The sequence below is a fragment of the Lepisosteus oculatus genome, chromosome 2 (genome assembly GCF_040954835.1).
Source record: "Lepisosteus oculatus isolate fLepOcu1 chromosome 2, fLepOcu1.hap2, whole genome shotgun sequence".
Classification (NCBI taxonomy): domain Eukaryota; kingdom Metazoa; phylum Chordata; class Actinopteri; order Semionotiformes; family Lepisosteidae; genus Lepisosteus; species Lepisosteus oculatus.
The window spans coordinates 65,727,758-65,746,586 of record NC_090697.1 but is presented as its reverse complement, the minus strand read 5'-3'; the positions used below and the strand labels follow the sequence as shown (position 1 = coordinate 65,746,586).

Genomic DNA, 18,829 nt, shown 5'->3' with positions numbered 1-18,829 from the left:
TATATACAGAACCTGTATCTCTCTCTGGACTGTATATTTATATGCAGAACCTGTCTCTCTCTGTCTGGATTGTATATTTATATACAGAACATGTCTCTCTCTGTCTGTACTGTATATTTATATAGAGAGCCTGTTCCTCACTGGCTGGACTGTATATTTATATAGAGAGCCTCTCTATCTACATTTTCCCTACATTTTTTTCTGTACCTCTCCCACACCTCTTGTCTGACTCAGAATACTGCCCTCTTCTCTCCCTCCTCTCCAGCTGACTTTGGTGTGTCTGCGAAAAACAACAGCACTCTGCAGAAACGAGCTACCTTCATCGGCACCCCCTACTGGTGAGTCAAGTACAGCACAATGGCCAAGTTATAACAGCCTATAGTACAAGGGCACTAATTTTTCTTACTATGGGGACAACAGTAAAAGTACTATTACACCCATACTATATGAACAGTAAAAGCACAATATAATAATCACATTACCATGTTGTAAAAGGCTATATACATGCTGACTGGAAGCTTATCTGATTGTGAGAAACTAGACATCTTTCATCTTGTTTTGTTCCTAAACAGTAATTTAAAAATCGTTCAGCGACGGAATCTCAACTTTTCTCATGAAGTTAAAAAACGTTAAAAAAGCTAAAAATTCACAAATTCAAAGTGTCCTAATGAAACAGAGAAGACAGCGCTGATGAGTCTTGTGAGAGTTAGGACCCCTGAGACACATTACCACCTGAGAGGCTAGTTTAATTAATCACAAGTGGAAACTATGTGGAAATGCTTTTAATACCCGAGAACAGGGAGGATCAACTTTTCACAAAGTGTTGTGGGAGTGTGGAACAAGCCACCCAGCCATGTTACTGAAGTTGATACCCTGGCTTCCTTAAGAAACAGCAGGATGAGATTCTCGGGTCAGTTAGCTATTAACTACCAAATGAGCTAGATGGAGCCCAATGGCCTTCTCTCATTTTGAACTATTCTTATGTTCCCATGAATCCATGAAGTATTAAACGGACAACTCTGAGCGCCACTCATTCCCCTGTTGATCAGCCATGTCTGAGCCATGCCATTGTAAATAGCATCTGTGTGCAAAGGTCGTCGCTGAATGAGCCAGGCAGGGGAAAGGTGGACTAGAAGTTATGTCTCAACTCAACTGTGTTCATTTTCTGTTTGACAAATTCCTTAATTATTCTAAACTGAACACCGGCAGCAAGGTGTAAAGAAGTCAGGAAAGGACAAAGAGTGACAGGCTTGATGTCATCCAAAGGCACAGATGAAAAGCCATTCGAGGGATTATAATTGTCTTTTTTTATATTTGGTTGATTTTCAAATGATGCCAAGCTCAAGGAGTGGGAAGGTTAAAGTCCTACCTTATCCGTGGCTCACTTTTCCTTTTTCATCTCCGTGGCAACAGGATGGCCCCGGAAGTGATCCAGTGCGAGACCTCCAAGGATGCCCCCTACAGCTACAAGGCAGACATCTGGTCACTGGGGATCACGCTGATCGAGGCGGCCGAGATGGAGCCCCCCTACCACGACCTGAACCCCATGAGGGTCCTGCTGAAGATCACCAAGTCCGAGCCGCCCTCGCTGTCTCACCCCCGCCGCTGGTGAGCAGTGGAACAGTAACCCATCAGCGCACACTCTCACACATACGCACGCACGCACGCATGCACGCACGCACGCACGCACACACACACACAACCTCCACAGCAGCTATTTACTGAGTGAGCATTGTGCAGCAGCCAGCATCAGTGTTTGTCCACCTGGCGCTGGTAAATAAACACACAACCCTGCCTACACCGTATCCACTATAGCTGTGGCTGGTGCATCATACAGGGCCTGACACATAAGCTCACGCCGAAGGCAGATGTTTATATGTTCCGGTGGGGAGATCTCCAGGAGAAGCAGGCCTATCACGGTGTTTGGGGGATGTAAATATCAACCATCTCCTTCTGTACTTACGGTCCATGCAGTCCACGAGAGCTCTCACTCACTGCGTTCTCGAGTGCTCTGCTATTAATGCATTGCGAAGGCGGACAGTAATGCACGAAAATTGAACTGCAATGCTAGAAGGCACTAGAGCCACAGGAAAGCTGAAAGCATTTGTTAGTGCTGGAGGGATTCTAAGCCCTGTCTGGGTGACCCCTGCCAATCTGGGGGCTGGAGATGGCCGGGGTGCCCTCAGTCTGCTGCACGGCTGTAATCGCTGTCCTGCGGGGCAGCTGCAAGACTGCAGTGCCACGAGAGCAGCTGTGCTCTCGGTCCTCCAGGTGGCGCTATCCACATGTTGATTAGATGGGAAAAGGCACAAGCGGTCCTCTTGCCTTCAGTGCCCACCCGGGAGCTGTAAGGACAAAGCCCATGTGGAGTCCAGACTGGGAGGAGAGCATTTTTGAGTCGCCAGCCGTCACGTGCCTCTTGCAGAGGGACTCGATTCGCGCCACGCTAAGATGCAACTGCAGCATCCCCCTGGGGATTCGAACCCGCAACCCTCTGGCCCAGGACTCAGGGCCCTGACTGCTACGACTCTTGGTGATGCCCCCCCCCCCCGTCTTCTCGTGTTGCAGGTCAGGTGGTTTCAAGGACTTCCTGGGCAAGGCCCTGCAGAAGGACCCCGAGGCCCGCTGGAGCGCCGGGCAGCTCCTGGGGCACCCCTTCGCGGCGGAGGGGCGGGGCCACAGCGCGCTGCGGGAGCTGATCGCCGAGGCCAAGGCCGAGGTCCACGAGGAGATCGAGGACGGGGGCGGCGCCAGGCAGAGCCTGGCAGAGCATGTACGGAGCAGGGAGAGGGAGGGGCGGAGGGCTGCTGGGAGGCAGGGACACATGTGAGAGGGGTGGTGAGGGGGTGAGGGGGGCCGAGAGACCTGCATTTGAACCGATCTGTTATTAGAGAAAACAATCACTTTCACACGAGGACGCAACAGGCTCCAGACAGTTCGTACCGGAGTAGCCAGACCACCACCCAGTGCCACAATGGCTTTAGTGCTTCACAGAGCACTGTAGTGCTAGACCAGAGGGTTGCAGGTTTGAATCTCCAGCTGTTGCACCCTTGAGTCGGGTATCTATATATAGTATAGGGATTAGAGGGCCCTGACCTCCTGGTGATCATCTGCAATTATGTGCTGTATGTATTACGGAGATCTGTGCTCCTCACCTCTGGTAGAGTCGCCCCCCTGTGGCATTTACAGGCAGCTGCAGTTTAAAATGGGTTTGAAGCGGCTCAGACCAATGTCTAACCTAATGACCTAATGTCTCTATCTCCACTACCCCACAGCAGGCCGTCCCGGAGTTCTGGCGCTCCCTGTTGGTGCCCGGCCCACCGGGTGCTGAGGAGGAACGTCCAGCAAAGATCCGGCGCGTCTCCGCGGCAACAGAAGCCGAGGCAGAGGGCTCGGGAAAGGGGAACACTTCTGCCGGGAAGGGGGAGGAAACGGAGGGATCGAACATGGAAACGGAAAAGGCTTCCGAAGTTGCAGACGTCTCCGCGTCTAAAGAGGATCCCAGTGCAGCGCAGCCCGTTCGCAGGAGAGCGCCCCCTACAGGGGGGCAATCGGGTCCGGAGGCGACCATGAAAGACCTGAAGCGGGCCAGACGCAGGTCCGTCCCGGCTGCCTTTCTCTCCTTCTTTTCCAGCGGCCAGAGACGCTGCAAGTCCGTCTTCTGGGGCGAAGAGGCAACGGACGCCCCCCACATCCCGCCAGCGAGCGACACCGAGCCGGCGGCGGCACAGCCTCCTCCAGCGCCGCCAGCTGCTGCTGCTGCTGCTCCCCTCCTCCAGCAGGGGGAGCCGTGCGAGGCCGAGCCTGGGCGCCAGGGCCCGACCGAGCCACCAGAAACATCAACCCGAGAAGCCGAAGATGGAAAACGTGCAGAATCTGACAGCATCCCAGAGGCAGGCGAAGATGGGAGAGCAGATGGGAATCATGACGTCGGTGACCCGAGCTCTAGTGCTTCAGCTACAGAGGATGAAGGACCAGGGGCAGACGGACCCACTGGACTGCAAGAGGAGGTGTCCAGCGACAGGGACAACTTGCGGGATCCGGATGTCCAGGATTCCAGGGGTCCTGGAGACCACGGGGGCTCTGAGGATGTGCTAGAGACAGCATCTCAGATTCTCAGCCCTCGGGAAATAGAGCTCAGCTTTGTGATGGGAGAAACTGAAACACAGGATTCCACCAAGCCCGCGGAGACAGAGGTTGGAGACGTACCCGCAGATTGCCAGGAGCATCCTGGCAGTTCCACGCCACCCGACTCTGGTGACGACATCACCGTGACTGCCTCCGACCACCCGGACAGTCCTAGGGGAGAGCAGTGCCAAGGGCATGTGGATGATCTAGTCATCCAGGAATCCCTTGAGGGTCAAGCTAAAGTTGCACCTAACAGCTTGGCACCTTCTGAGCGCATCCAGCTCCCAGGCACGCCCAGCCTCAGTGAGCTCTCCTATCTGGCCTTAGAAAGGACTCGGGCTTCTGCAGGGGGCAGGGAGAAGCCCCACCCTTCAGTATTAGACTACCTTGACTTGGTAGGGAAACCGGTCCCGGCTCGGGTGAGATGCAGGGTCACAGAGAAACCAGCGCTGGGCGTGGGCCCACAGGGTCTAGGAGATGAAGAGGTGTGTGAGCTGGATGCCGGCCCAGTGCAGGGAGAGAGTGTGGGTGAAGGCCAGCAGACGGCTGGGGCTGAGCTTGGAGAGGGGGAGCAGGAGGACAGGGGCGATTCAGCAGAGGAGGGAAGAGAGTCCATCCCGGAGGAGCAGAGAGCGGGTGTCCCGGAGCCAGAGGACAGCTCCGAGCTTCCAGAGGCAGTGGAGATGGACGTCCAGGGAGGAGCGGAGCAAGGCGGATCTGGGAACAGGCCTGGAGAAGGAAGGGAGGAAGAAGTGCAGGACCTGGAAAGAGAGGGGGATACCAGAGGGAGGGAGGGGCAGGAGAAAGAGCTTGCAGGGGGAAAAGAGGACAACGGACCCCACGAGGGAGGGACAGAGGAAGAGGAGAGCATCGTGCAGGGGGGGCTGCCGGAGCCTGCCGGCGCGGAAGTCAAGCCCAGGATCCGCGCGAAGAGGGTGAACTTCGCGGCCCAGCTGGAGTCGCGGGAGGGGGACGGCGGGGGCGCAGACAAAGAGGCCGGCCCACCTGCCATCAACGGGAGCGTGGGGTCAGCAGAGGGGCCAGGACTCTGCAAGGATCAGGGCGCTCCGGATGGGATCCACGCCGAAGCAAACAGGGGCTCGTGCCACTCCACACTGGATGACCACGCACCTGTCCCAGAGGGGAGAGAGACCGGACCCCCCAGCCAGGTGAGGCCCCCTGACTCCTGTAGGCATCCCAGGCTGTCCAGACAACAGCACCCTGCAGCTTAGTTGAGTGTCCCTCTGAAACGCGGTCAGTTTCTCTCGGTTTCATTTGTAATACATACAGTGCCTTGCGAAAGTATTCGGCCCCCTTGAACTTTTCAACCTTTTGCCACATTTCAGGCTTCAAACATAAAGATATAAATTTTTTATTTTATGTGAAGAATCACCAACAAGTCGGACACAATTGTGAAGTGGAACGAAATCTATTGGATTTTTGAAACTTTTTTAACTAATAAAAAAATGAAAAGTGGGGCGTGCAAAATTATTCGGCCCCTTTACTTTCAGTGCAGCAAACTCACTCCAGAAGTTCAGCGAGGATCTCTGAATGATCCAATGTTGTCCTAAATGACTGATGGTGATAAATAGAATCCACCTGTGTGTAATCAAGTCTCTGTATAAATGCACCTGCTCTGTGATAGTCTCAAGGTTCTGTTGAAAGCGCAGAGAGCATCATGAAGACCAAGGAACACACCAGGCAGGTCCGTAATACTGTTGTGGAGAAGTTTAAAGCCGGATTTGGATACAAAAAGATTTCCCAAGCTTCAAACATCCCAAGGAGCACTGTGCAAGCGATCATCTTGAAATGGAAGGAGTATCAGACCACTGCAAATCTACCAAGACCTGGCCGTCCCTCTAAACTTTCAGCTCAGACAAGGAGAAGACTGATCAGAGATGCAGCCAAGAGGCCCATGATCACTCTGGATGAACTGCAGAGAACTACAGCTGAGGTGGGAGAGTCTGTCCATAGGACAACAATCAGTCTTGCACTGCACAAATCCGGCCTTTATGGAAGAGTGGCAAGAAGAAAGCCATTTCTCAAAGATATCCATAAAAAGTCTCGTCTAAAGTTTGCCACAAGCCACCTGGGAGACACCCCAAACATGTGGAAGAAGGTGCTCTGGTCAGATGAAACCAAAATCGAACTTTTTGGCCACAATGCAAAACGATATGTTTGGCGTAAAAGCAACACAGCTCATCACCCTCAACACACCATCCCCACTGTCAAACATGGTGGTGGCAGCATCATGGTTTGGGCCTGCTTTTCTTCAGCAGGGACAGGGAAGATTGTTAAAATTGAGGGGAAGATGGATGCAGCCAAATACAGGACCATTCTGGATGAAAACCTGTTGGAGTCTGCAAAAGACCTGAAACTGGGACGGAGATTTATCTTCCAACAAGACAATGATCCCAAACATACAGCAAAATCTACAAAGGAATGGTTCACAAATAAACGTATCCAGGTGTTTGAATGGCCAAGTCAAAGTCCAGACCTGAATCCAATCGAGAATCTGTGGAAAGAGCTGAAAACTGCTGTTCACAAACGCTCTCCATCCAACCTCACTGAGCTCGAGCTGTTTTGCAAGGAAGAATGGGCAAGAATTTCAGTCTCTCGATGTGCAAAACTGATAGAGACATACCCCAAGCGACTTGCAGCTGTAATCGCAGCAAAAGGTGGCTCTACAAACTATTAACGCAAGGGGGCCGAATAATTTTGCACGCCCCACTTTTCATTTTTTTATTAGTTAAAGTTTCAAAAATCCAATAGATTTCGTTCCACTTCACAATTGTGTCCCACTTGTTGGTGATTCTTCACATAAAATAAAAAAATTATATCTTTATGTTTGAAGCCTGAAATGTGGCAAAAGGTTGAAAAGTTCAAGGGGGCCGAATACTTTCGCAAGGCACTGTATCGTTTCTAATGAATTCATCCTATATATCCTTCCTGATGTACATACCACTGACCTGAAATGGATATTGATATTATATACACGGCACATATTCTGAAAATGAAACAGCTTGTCGTCTACTCCTCTGAAAAGAGGTGGTATAATCATGGACACTGGCCCAAAAATGTTCAGTATATAGGGCATGGTTGGGCTGTGAAGGGGCAGATGTTACACTAGAAGTTAGATGCCCTTTGCAGGGGGTGATATTAGAATTTAGACGCCCTTGGAAGAATCAGATATTAGTCTACAAGACAGATGCTCTTGAAAGGGGTTGATGTTGGGTTAGGAATTAGAATTCCTATGGCTACTTTTTGCTTTCTGGCTTATGGGTCAATTATGATGACGGCAGGATACCCACAGCAGAGGTGAAACACCCTTCTGCACTGTCAACTATCCTAACGTTTCTTTGGTCTTCTGTCTCATCGTGCCTTTTCCCCATCTGTCCCCAGGTGATGTCAGCTGTCACAAATGAGGGGGTGAGTTGTCATCGGGGTTTTCCTGAGTTTCTCATCTTTTCCTTTGGATACGCACCCTTGTGTTTGCCGTGAGAAATCAGATCTGCTCCTTGAGCAAGCCGGTTGAGAGCCCAGAAGAAAGAGAGGGGCTTTAAACACTGCACCCCGAGAGAGAATCCATCAGGGAAAAAAAAAAGTCTTGTAACCACCATCCCCTCCTTCCCCCTCCCTCCGCCTTCCTTCCCCCTCTCCCAGGACCTGCCAACAACCAGGAAGACGGTGAAGAAGACTCGGAAGTTCACCGTGGACGGCCGGGAGATGAGCGTCACCACCTCCAAGATCGTGAGCGACAGTGACAGGAAGGAGCAGCAGATGCGGTCCGTCAGGTAAACCCTTCCCACCGGAAACAGGGGCTCGGTACAGAGCGGCTGGACAAACAGGAAGGAGAGCTAGGTGTGTGGGAGCCCCCGAGAGGCTCAACCAGTTCAGGATGAGCCCTGTGGCTCAGGAGCCGCTCAGGTAGAACCTGGATTGTGTCAGGAGACGACAGTGCAAGGTTGGCTCTAGGGCAGGGTGGGCACGGCCTTAGTGGGCTTTCAGGAAAGCAGCGGCCCTTGTGAAATGCCAAGGATCTACAGAGCTAGCAGTGATGCCAGCGAGAGACATGCCATTTCTCCCCTCAGCGCTGACTTATCACTGTGTAGTTTGTACACCTCACATGGGTATGGAAACATATTCCATAGAAAGGAGGTGCCTTCCATGTGCACTCTAAGCTGGGCCGAGCCGGGACGATACGACGACCCATCTAAAGCAAAGCGGACAGACCTGATTCGTAGGGCCTGAGGCCCGGAGGCCTGACCGTGTGACTGCATCTGCGCAGACGACAGGACTGACTGTGTGACTGCATCTGCGCAGGCGACAGGAGCTGCACGCGCTCAAAGTCCTGCAGAAGGAGGAGCAGAAGGAGCAGGCGCAGCTGGAGCAGCGACTGCAGCAGCAGAGGGAGCAGATGTTCCGACACATCGAGCAGGAGATGACAGTGAGAGCAATCATATTTTTATCTCCCCCAGCAGCAGGGATATGCATCCCTGTTCTTAAAGAGCTGCAGGTCTGCTGGTTTACTGACTCAGTAACTGTATGCTCAATTAACTCTAATTACAAGTGTAGAAAATGGGGACTTTGTACTCTTTTCCAAACCACGCAAGCTGCAGCTCTCTGGTACCAGGAGTATCACTGCTCTAGAGTGTATCAACAGTATACTGACAGCATGCTAAGTTTGCAGTGTATTGAAAAGCTTAATTTAAAAGCACATTCAGACTATTAATATTGTGTAAATGCTTCAATCCATTTGCTGTCTGCTTGATAAGACATATAGTGAACTCTAAGTATCACTAAAATTGATCAACATTTTGTCTCTTGCACATAGACAATGCCACCAACAATGCAATTAAAGAGCACCAAATTTATTTCAAATCCATTAAACACTTCATTACCTTGATACTATTAATATCCTGTGCCCTTTGTCTGCTTTGTATTATTCTGAAGCTCTTTCGTAAATGAGGCAGGTTATCTTGGATTATCTTCTTCATTTTGTAATCTCCTACACCACACACCCATGCCAAGGAACACCTTGTCTCTTTCACCAAATAAATTCCAGTCTCGTAAGGAATAATTGCATAGGATTATTCTTTTTATGGACCAGGGAAGTAGACACACAAAGTGACAGTGCATGAAGAACAAGCATCCGTGAAAAGGACATGCCGGGTGCTGAATATTTGAAAATGAGCTCCTTTCTGGGGTCTTCAGGCCCCTTTTGGGTATGTTTGGATAGCAAGCTGTGATGCCCTCAGGGTGACCGAAGATGAAAAGAGCCTTATATTTTGTATATTAACACGACTGCTGACAATTGGTGGGAGCAGTGGGATTTATTTATGAAATCAGCAGGGGGTAAAGTCTGTATCCTACTGGTTGATCAGCAGGGTTGAAATGTGGGTATAGATGACAGTTCTGTTTCTGATGGGGGCAGGTTGTGAGCTGTTTGTGTGCACAGTCCTGACAGGTAAGTCACTTAGGAACAAAGCTGATGCAGCCTTGAGCTCTTGGGCTTTCCACTGTTTTCATTTTGCTTATTCAGCAATCTCCGCAGTAAAAGCAGACACAGGACACAGGATATTGATCATAACAGGGAGCAGGATCGGTTATTGTCAATAATTGCAAAAACTGAATTAAATAAGTTTTATGCTACAGGGCAGAGCTGCCCCTTTATTTTCAACAATGTCAGTGGATAGAGAAACGGTTCCTACAGAGTATTGACAGGAAACTGCTTCCTCTTCCCCACCCTCTTCATCCTCCTTCCACCCTCTCCCCATCCCTGGCCTTCCGTCCCCTGCTCCCTGCCCCCGCCCCTCTCAGAGTAAGAAGCAGTACTACGACGGGGAGCTGGAGCGCGTGGAGCGGCAGTACCGGCAGGCCAGCGCGAGGCTGGAGGAGGAGCACACGGTGCGGCTGCGCGAGGAGGCCCGCCGGCTCAAGGCCCAGCAGGAGCGGGAGCAGACCCGCCGCGGCGCCGCGCTCAAGGCCGACCCCCGCGAGGTCCCGTCCGCCGGCGGCCTCGCGCGCTCGTCCCCCGCCCCGCACGCACGCACGCACACGCACGCGCACGCGCCGCTCGGGCGGGTTCGCAGGCCCCGGGGTCGATCTGCCAGCTCTGCAGCGCCCGGCACATCTCTGCCGAAACGCTGGCCTCACTGGGCGGCAGGGTCTGGCCCCACCAGATTACGCTCTGTGTGGCGGCTTTCTGCACAGCCAGTAATCTACACTCATCTCCAAAACATACTGCTCTGCCACCTAACGCTCAATAGCACGAGCTCACCCTTTCAACGCTGCAGCACCGACACCAGTGCACTACTCATCACAGTGTAGTGCACTACACATCGGTCACTGTACAGCAGGTGACACTGTTTAACGAAGGTGAAGTCACTTTCCCACCAGATCTTTCTCATGATATTTCTGCGCACAGCTAATTGGACTTCTCCACTTTAACAAGTTTTACGTCGTTCATCGAATCACAACGACTCCTGGCCTAACCGTCTCCGTCCCAACACCCCCCGGGCGTAGCTGCCCAGCAGTGTCGACCAGTCTGCCTCCTCTTTGCCCATCTCTGCCCGTCGGCGCCGGTAACGCGGCTCGTTCTGCCTGTCTCTCAGGAGCAGCGATTTCTGCAGCGGCAGCAGCAGGAGCTGAATGAGTCTCTGCAGAAGGCTGTGCAGGAGCACAAGAGGAAGGTGGCATCCATGGAGTGGGAGACCACAGCCAAGACCCAGCAGCTGAAGAGAGGTGTGAGACGCCTGAGCACTCTGTACAGTGTGTACTGTTAACTGCATCCATACTGCACCCTGGATACACTCTGCACACTGCACACAGACTGCACACTGTAAATTCTGCACAGCACATACATACTGCACACTGCATACATGCTGTGCACTGAATGCATACTGTACACAGTATACACTCTGCACACTGCACACACACTGTACACTGTAAACTCTGCACAATGAATACATACTGTACACAGTATACACTCTGCACACTGCACACACACTGTACACTGTAAACTCTGCACAATGAATACATACTGTACACTGTATACACTCTGCACACTGCACACACACTGTACACTGTAAACTCTGCACAATGAATACATACTGTACACTGTAAACTCTGCACAATGAATACATACTGTGCACTGTATACACTCTGCACACTGCACACACACTGTACACTGTAAACTCTGCACAATGAATACATACTGTGCACTGTATACACTCTGCACACTGTAGACACACTGTACACTATAAACTCTGCACAATGAATACATACTGTACACTGTAAACTCTGCACAATGCATACATACTGTGCACTGTATACACTCTGCACACTGTACACACACTGTACACTATAAACTCTGAAAACTGCATACATACTGTGTATTACATTACTGCACATTACACTCTATTCACTCTGCACATTACATAATACTCATCAATGCATTCAGTGCACTTCACATATTAGATACACTGCATACATACCTGTACTGTACAGTATATACACTGTCTATACTGATATCTATACCTGATGAACACCCATTCGTCCTAACAAGAAGTAACTGAGATTTCAAGTAAACCAATGCAGGAATTAATTAGGGAGTAAATACTGACCCTTATGACTCTACAGACATTTACTGGAGATTTAGAAACCAGAATTCATTGTGTTTCTACGCACTAACAAAAAACGCACCACACTTCTTACATCCATTCACTTTCCGTCATTCTCTTCACACACCCCCCCCCCAGCTCGGGAGTCAGTGATCTGGGAGCTTGAACAGCGCCACCTGCAGGAGAAATACCACCTGTTCAAGCAGCAGGTGAAGGAGCAGTTCTCCCTGCAGAGACAGCAGCTCATCAAGAGGCACAGCAAGGTAGGGTTGGACCTGAGGATCTTCCTAATAGCCAATACTCTAGGTCTTCCTGCCTGTCCAGGTGTGCATCAGTAAGTCTGGGTATCTCCCCGTGTTTGTCCATCTCTAATTCTGTGCTTTCTGGCCTTAAACTGCCCTTCTGTCTCCATACTCATCTGTCTACCTCCAATCTCTTCTCCTTCCTCCCCCACCCCTGCTCCCAGGATAAGGAACGTGCCATGCGTTTTCACCAGTCTCTGCTGGAGGAGCAGCGTTCCCTGTTTGCCCAGGAGCGTGCCAGGCTACCACGCACCCAGCGCCCCGAGGCCAAGAACCGACTGGCCCAGTTCAAACTTCGCCTCAAGAGCCAGGGGCTCAACAGCCAGGAGATGAGACAGCGCCTCACACAGGTCAGCACGGGAAGGGCACCCTACCTCAACTGGACAGCTCAAGAAGTTAATTAAGCAGCTGTTCAGAACCTGCTATTACTAGTTCCTATCTCCTGAGGGCTGTCGCGGGCAGAGGACAATTTCTTTATTCCCATGCTAGTTTGAAGACATGAGAGCCAGTTACAGATGTTGAAATATAACTTAATGAAACGTTTTTTGACTGAGTCAACTAATGCAGTAATAAGACATGCATTTCAAGTTAAGAACAGTACAGAAAAACATCAGAGATTTGGAATGGTTGTTTCCCTCTGCCAGGAACTCCTGTGAACCTGACACTGATTTGACTGATATAATCTGCAAATCTGCAGATTATAAACTCAGTTATAATCAGTCAGAATCCATGCTGAGCTCTGAACCAATAGACAAGTACAGCAGAAACTGCAGCTTGCACGGAAAGCAGGGAGAATCCTACATGGGTCAGGTCAGTTTTTAAAAAACTGGGCACTTTTTAAAGGGTACATAGACAGACCTGACTACCCAGAGAGGACAAGCTCAGTAACCACAGCCTGGCCATAGAAACTGGACACGGGCAGACCTGGCTGCCCAGAGAGGACAGGCTCAGTGTCCACAGCCTGGCCATAGAACTGGACACAGGCAGACCTGGATACCCAGAGAGGACAGGCTCAGTGTCCACAGCCTGGCCATAGAAACTGGACACAGGCAGACCTGGATACCCAGAGAGGACAGGCTCAGTGTCCAGAGCCTGGCCATAGAAACTGGACACAGGCAGACCTGGATACCCAGAGAGGACAGGCTCAGTGTCCAGAGCCTGGCCATAGAAACTGGACACAGGCAGACCTGGCTGCCCAGAGAAGACAGGCTTCCACTTCCAGGAAGGAAAAACAGAGCTAGAGATGCTCTTTCCGTTGCACTGCATGAAATACTCTGGGATTATACAAACATTCCTTCCTAAAATAACAAATCCGATCCTAGAATTCCCACACCTGCGAGAAGCAGAACAGCTTCCAGTCCTATGGGAGGAGGAAACTCAGTAGAGCTGTGACCCCCTGTCTCAGGCCGAGGAACGGAGAGGGAGCCTCTCAAACAATAACACTGAGTCCTTGACCTGAATGTCTGTAAAGGTTTCCTAACTGAATGACTCTTTCCTTGGCAACACTGCAGCTCAGCAGTCCTGTAAAGGTAAAAATTAGAGGTTAAAACTAAAGGTAAAGTAACTTCAACCTTGCATGTCACCAAAAAAAGCAAACTAAGCAGCTAAAACAAATCTTGATGGTCAATGAAGCTGGATGTGTGCAGCGGGCCTCAACCCTCTCCCCCTCCCTCCCTCCCTCCCTCTCTCCCAGTTCCTCGCGGAGGAAGAGAGCCGCCAGAAGGAGGAGCGGCTGAGCCTGCAGCAGAGTCAGGAGAGACAGCTGAGGGAGCTGCAGGAGCAGTGCGACTCCAACATCGCCGAGCTGCAGCACATTCAGGTACTGGACGTCCCCGCCCTCCCCGCGGGCGTCCCGGAAGAGTTTCCGCGCACGCTGAGAACGCAAGAGAGGTGTTCCCAGGGGAGGGCGCTGGCCGCCCGCTTGCAGGGAAAAGAGACCCCTGGGAAGAACTGTGATAAGACACTAACGTGCACGGGACGTCCCAGACCAGGCAGACGCAGGAGCGGGCAATGAGATTTAAAGGGTGCTACTACCCCCAGATCATGATGCTCTGAGGGCTGGGGTGCTCCTTACACCTTAATGAATCAAGCTCACTCGATCACCCCGTCAGATAGGCGCTGCACCTCTCTGTAAGAGCATAGGAACAGTTACAAATGAGAGGAGGCCATTAAGCCTAGCTCCTTTGGTAGTTAGCAGTTAATTGAGCTAAGGGTCTCAGCCAGGCATTCTTGAAAGAGACCAGGGTACTGGTCATCACCATGGCTGGGTAGCTTGTTCCACACTGCCACTGCAAGTCGACTTCTGGACTGACCGGGTCTTGGCACTTGCCCTTGAGCCCTCTAGTCGACACGTCTAAGGATTTTAAATACTTGCATCAGGGAAACTAGTGGCTGCACAGCACAACCTTTCTTGTAGCCTGCAAGCACCCTGTGATTTCTGGGGAATGATTGGTCTGGGACACCACATCAGGATGGGATAATGTGAAAGTCCATGCATTATGTAGTTGATTTACGCATTTATGCTCCACTTATGGGCTTAGGCGCAGAAAAAAAACTAGGAACAGGACACAGAGTCTGAGTTGGACTGCAGCACCATTTCTATTTGAAATGATCAACAACCTATTTAACTGCAAAGGTCATCTGATTCAGCGGTCAAAGGTGTTACACAACTGATGAGCTCAGGGTTCCTGCAGGACTGTGGCTCTCCCACACCCTGACACAAGATCAGTACCGGAAGAACCTGGAAGAACGCAAGCCATGCGGCCCAGAGGAGCGCTGGGTAACGGCCCTGTGTGTGTCTGTGTGTGACAGAACGAGAAGCTGCACGTGCTGGTGGAGTGGGAGAAGAAGAAGATCCGGACTCTGGAGGAGGAGCACACCATGGAGCTGCACGAGTGGAGAGAGAAGCTGGCCTGCAGGAAGGAGGTGATGGAGAGGGCTACCGGCAGGGAGGAGAGGGAGGGAGAAAGGCTTGGAGAGAAGGAGCGGGAGAGGGAGAGAGAGGGCTCACTGAGGGTGGAGAGGAGGTGAGAGAGGAGAGAGGGTGGAGAGGGGGAGCGAGATGGGGTAGAGGGTCAGGGAGGGAGCTAAGGGGAAGATCATGAGGAGGTGAAGGGTGGAGAGACGGAGGACAGAAAGAAAGGGAGGGAAAGGAGGTGAGAGAGAGTGGAGATGGGTGGGAGGAAGAAGGAGAAGAGACAGAGGGTGGAGAGAGATGGAGTAGAGGGGGAGGGAGGGAGAGGAGAGGGCTAAGGGCAAGATAAGGAGGAGGTGAAGGGTGGAGAGAGGGAGGAGAGGGGTGGGAGGGAGCAGGAGAAGAGAGATGGTAGAGAGAGATGGGGTAGAGGGGAGGGAGAGAGGGGGGAGTGTGGGGGGTAGTAGAGGAGAGAGAGGGGGAAAGAAGGGAATAGAAGGAGAGAGAGGGGGATAAGGGAGAAGAAGAGGAGAGAGAAGCCCCAGTCAGCCTCTGAGCCGCCGGCAAGCAGAGGGAGGGGCTCTCTGACGCAGGCTCTGCTCCGCTCGGTGTGCCCCAGGTCCTGGAGGAGGATCTCGCCCGGAGGCGCAAGGAGAAGGAGCGCGCCCGACGCCGAGGAAGTGAGCCGGAATCTCGGAACGCTGGCCGCCTCGCCCGCTTCCTCCCCAGTCTCAGCTTCTCCGGATAGCACTCCGGGACGTCTCTGCAGGTGCAAACGTGCACCGGGATGAGCGACAGAATTCCCAGCCCCGTCTCCACTCCCCGACAGCCAGGGACTGGAAACCCCAGCCTCCAACGTCCCGCTCCCCAGACGCAGAGCGAATTTGCTTTTGATATTTCACATTTTAATAGAATTTAAGAAAATTGGCTGTGGCTTTTCAAACTATGTTCAGGAAGTGGAAAGTTCATGGACATTTCCTAAGACTGATCCCCAAAAAACAGTGTAATTCCACTCTTTACAGAGGGAATGATCCATGCCGGGGCATTGGGCAGATGTCAGCACTGTGGAATGGGAATTCCAGATAGTCTGTGGCTGCAGTGGAGGAAGGAATACCCAGGATTCCCAGCCCACAGACTCGTTACCTTTGGCGGAGGTGTTCCTGGTTCCTGCATGACTCCCCACAATCCCCGTCTCCAGTCCTCTATAACGGGTAACACTCTGGCTCTAGAGTCAGGGCTGAAAATGTCACATCTAAGTGACATTACTCAATGGATTCCATTCACATATTAGGACTGGGATATAAATGTGATATGCAAGCTCTACAGCATATTAGACATACTACGCACCAGCTGCCAAACAATATACTGGATACCTACCATATATATCAACTGTACAATATGTCCACCTGGTATATTTAATGTACTGTACTCTCCCTGTTTGTAAACTACACACCTCATGTCTATATATACAGTGCTGAGAAAAGGCTGTTAGCCACTTTGGTTGGTCCATATTTTGATATTTTAGGCCATTGCTCCAGGTCATACCACACAATTTCAAAGAGGTTAAGGTCCAGGCTTTGGCTTGGCCAATACAAACAATGACATGTCTTCTTCTTCAGCCACCCTGCTAGTACGTTATAGTCCCAACTCCATGCTTGTCAGTTGGGATGAGCTTCCACTGTTAGAAGGCAGTGTCTGGTTTTCACTGGTCTCTCACTGTGGCCAAAAACTTCAGCCCTTAACTCATCTGGCCAGAGGACATTGTCATTGACATTGTCATTGACATTGACATTGAGGAGTCTTCCTGAGGGTCCAGGTGCTCTCGAGGAAGCAGTGTCTTCTTGGCTGTTCTCCCATGAAAATCACTCCCATTCCGGATGGCTGAGGCATGACGACTGACATCGTCCAGAGCGAGAGGGGCCTGCAGACCTTAATCATTGCGTACTTCATGCACCATTGCACCTCTGAAAACACTGGACTGCTAAATATAAACATTATTGGTGACTTATGAAAAGAAGGGTGTCATGGCAGGAAATTGTCATTCCCATAAGGAAACTGGGGCTCAGAAACGTTTTGTTGGCACTGTAGTCCAGATTGCAAGCTCCAGCAAATACAGTACAATGTGCTGCAGCCTGGTGTGTATATAGTATACTGCAAAGGAACAAGTTAAAGGTTTATTCCATGCTGAAAGGAGAAGAAAGGAAACACAACGTTTTGGGTGTGAAGAAGAAGGCTCCACAGCTGAAACGTGTTTTCTTTCTTCTCTTTTCAGCATGGAATAAACCTTTTACTTGTTCCTTTGCAGCCTACGCATGCTGACGCAGCTACCCACCTGAACTACTATATAGTATACTAACATCTATAAACTACACTCCTGTCGACATATAATCTATATATACACCATGCTCCTGGTCAATGTCTAATGTATATTGTAAAGCTCCTTCACATTTAAGATGGTGTATACCTATTGTCCACCTGGGGTGCGTGTGATATACCGACACATGCTGTCTACAAACTATACACATCTCAATATATTCTATACAGTATACAGTGCCATTTTTCCTGGTTTATGTGATGGATAAGATACTGTATTGTATTTCACAGAGCTCCTGCAGATATGTTTAAAATTACATATAGCAGTCATTGGCTCCTTTCTTACTGCACATTTCACCTTTGTAAATAAGACGGTCCTGTACCCTAAATGAAACAATAAACACATTTTCAATAAATAAACCGCCAGATTAAAAAAAAAAACCCTCCAGGGCTGCTCGGATTTCTGGGCTGTCGGTCAGACAGACAGTTGCGCAGGTGATCGGACGCACAGGCGCACATAAGCAATAAACGCCTTTCCACCCCCCACCCTCGCCTTCTTCAATCAAAGGTCGTTTCCCAGAACCATTCCATAGTTCTAAGTAGCGGCCTTTGTTTCAGATAGATAGCACAACAGGTGCTGGGGAAAACCCCGCGATGGCGGAGTCCGTCCGGTCCGTCGCTTGGTTCCGGAAAATTCTGCCCGAGTTTGTCCTGTCCTTACCGAAACAAACTTAGACCCCTGGAAAACGCCGGGTGAGATGGAGGCACGCTGTCTGTGGCGTACCGAGACGTGCACAGGGAAATGACAGTCCGAAAAAGGATTTCGGACTGTCGGCAGGGGGTTTGGCACAGCTTCGAGGGTCCAACGAAGACAGCAGGACTTCACCGGAAACAACTCACTGGGAGACCTTTCCTGAAAGCAACATCGCGGAATCTTCCTTCATTCGGCGTTTTAGTTATCTAACGTAATTATTTAGCTTATTTATTGCTTGACATGCGATAAACAGCAAGGTCAGAATAATTAAAGAGACGATTTTACCTACAGTGTGTGTTCGATGGCGTGGAGTAGAGTAGGAGAGTCCCGTGTCTAGCAGTACATGGTTTCGGCTCTGGGCTCCAGCCCTCCACTCAATAAAGAAAAAAAAACCCTTATCACCTGCTCTTTTGAAAACACTACCAGTGTTAGATCAATTAGGCTGTTCAAATCTACATATCCTGTAAATGACTGGTGCCCTGTCTGGGATATATCCTTTCCTTAGGGCCATTGCATGCTGGGACAGGCTCTTAGAAAACGGTTAGAAAATGGATGGACGTACAAATCACCTTTTAATATCTGTTTAGCTTCCTATCTGCCTTTCCACCTCTGTCTAGAAATCTGAACTGGCATAGCTACAGAGTAATGAATGATATGCACAGTAATAATATATATTGCTACAGTATATACTGTACATATAAACTCTACCAACATTTATCACGTCTTCTTCTTCTTCACTTTTTCCTGACCTTGTTATTTTCTGCTGCATTCCCAAGCCCAGGGAAATATGTGCTTG

At 50.5% G+C, this 18,829-nt stretch overlaps 1 protein-coding gene and 1 long non-coding RNA gene across 5 annotated transcripts in view; one reads left to right on the top strand and one right to left on the bottom strand.

Moving 5' to 3' along the window:
* The window catches only part of LOC102690650 (STE20-like serine/threonine-protein kinase), a 27,519-nt gene extending 9,820 nt beyond the window's left edge, over window positions 1–17,699 (top strand). The window contains exons 5-18 of one of the 2 annotated variants that reach the window (XM_069180915.1): window positions 266–338; window positions 1,414–1,608; window positions 2,569–2,773; window positions 3,279–5,297; window positions 7,531–7,557; window positions 7,792–7,922; window positions 8,452–8,575; window positions 9,949–10,128; window positions 10,743–10,872; window positions 11,889–12,013; window positions 12,217–12,402; window positions 13,746–13,871; window positions 14,864–14,977; window positions 15,586–17,699. In XM_069180915.1, coding sequence (XP_069037016.1) covers window positions 266–338; window positions 1,414–1,608; window positions 2,569–2,773; window positions 3,279–5,297; window positions 7,531–7,557; window positions 7,792–7,922; window positions 8,452–8,575; window positions 9,949–10,128; window positions 10,743–10,872; window positions 11,889–12,013; window positions 12,217–12,402; window positions 13,746–13,871; window positions 14,864–14,977; window positions 15,586–15,714 — 3,764 coding nt within the window. In that variant the 3' untranslated portion in view covers window positions 15,715–17,699. Of the gene's footprint in view, window positions 1–265; window positions 339–1,413; window positions 1,609–2,568; window positions 2,774–3,275; window positions 5,298–7,530; window positions 7,558–7,791; window positions 7,923–8,451; window positions 8,576–9,948; window positions 10,129–10,742; window positions 10,873–11,888; window positions 12,014–12,216; window positions 12,403–13,745; window positions 13,872–14,863; window positions 14,978–15,585 lie in introns of both variants that reach the window. The other variant, XM_069180914.1, reaches the window with a different exon arrangement.
* Window positions 10,123–18,829, bottom strand: LOC138224281 (uncharacterized). 3 transcript variants are annotated; one of them, XR_011182706.1, is made up of 5 exons: window positions 18,746–18,829; window positions 18,323–18,406; window positions 18,001–18,192; window positions 13,386–15,729; window positions 10,123–10,862 (listed from the first exon to the last, which is right to left on the bottom strand). It is a non-coding gene; the product is annotated as an uncharacterized lncRNA (long non-coding RNA). The 3 variants fall into 3 exon arrangements; XR_011182708.1 differs by lacking the exon at window positions 18,746–18,829 and having other exon boundaries at window positions 18,319–18,555; XR_011182705.1 differs by lacking the exon at window positions 18,746–18,829 and having other exon boundaries at window positions 18,323–18,555.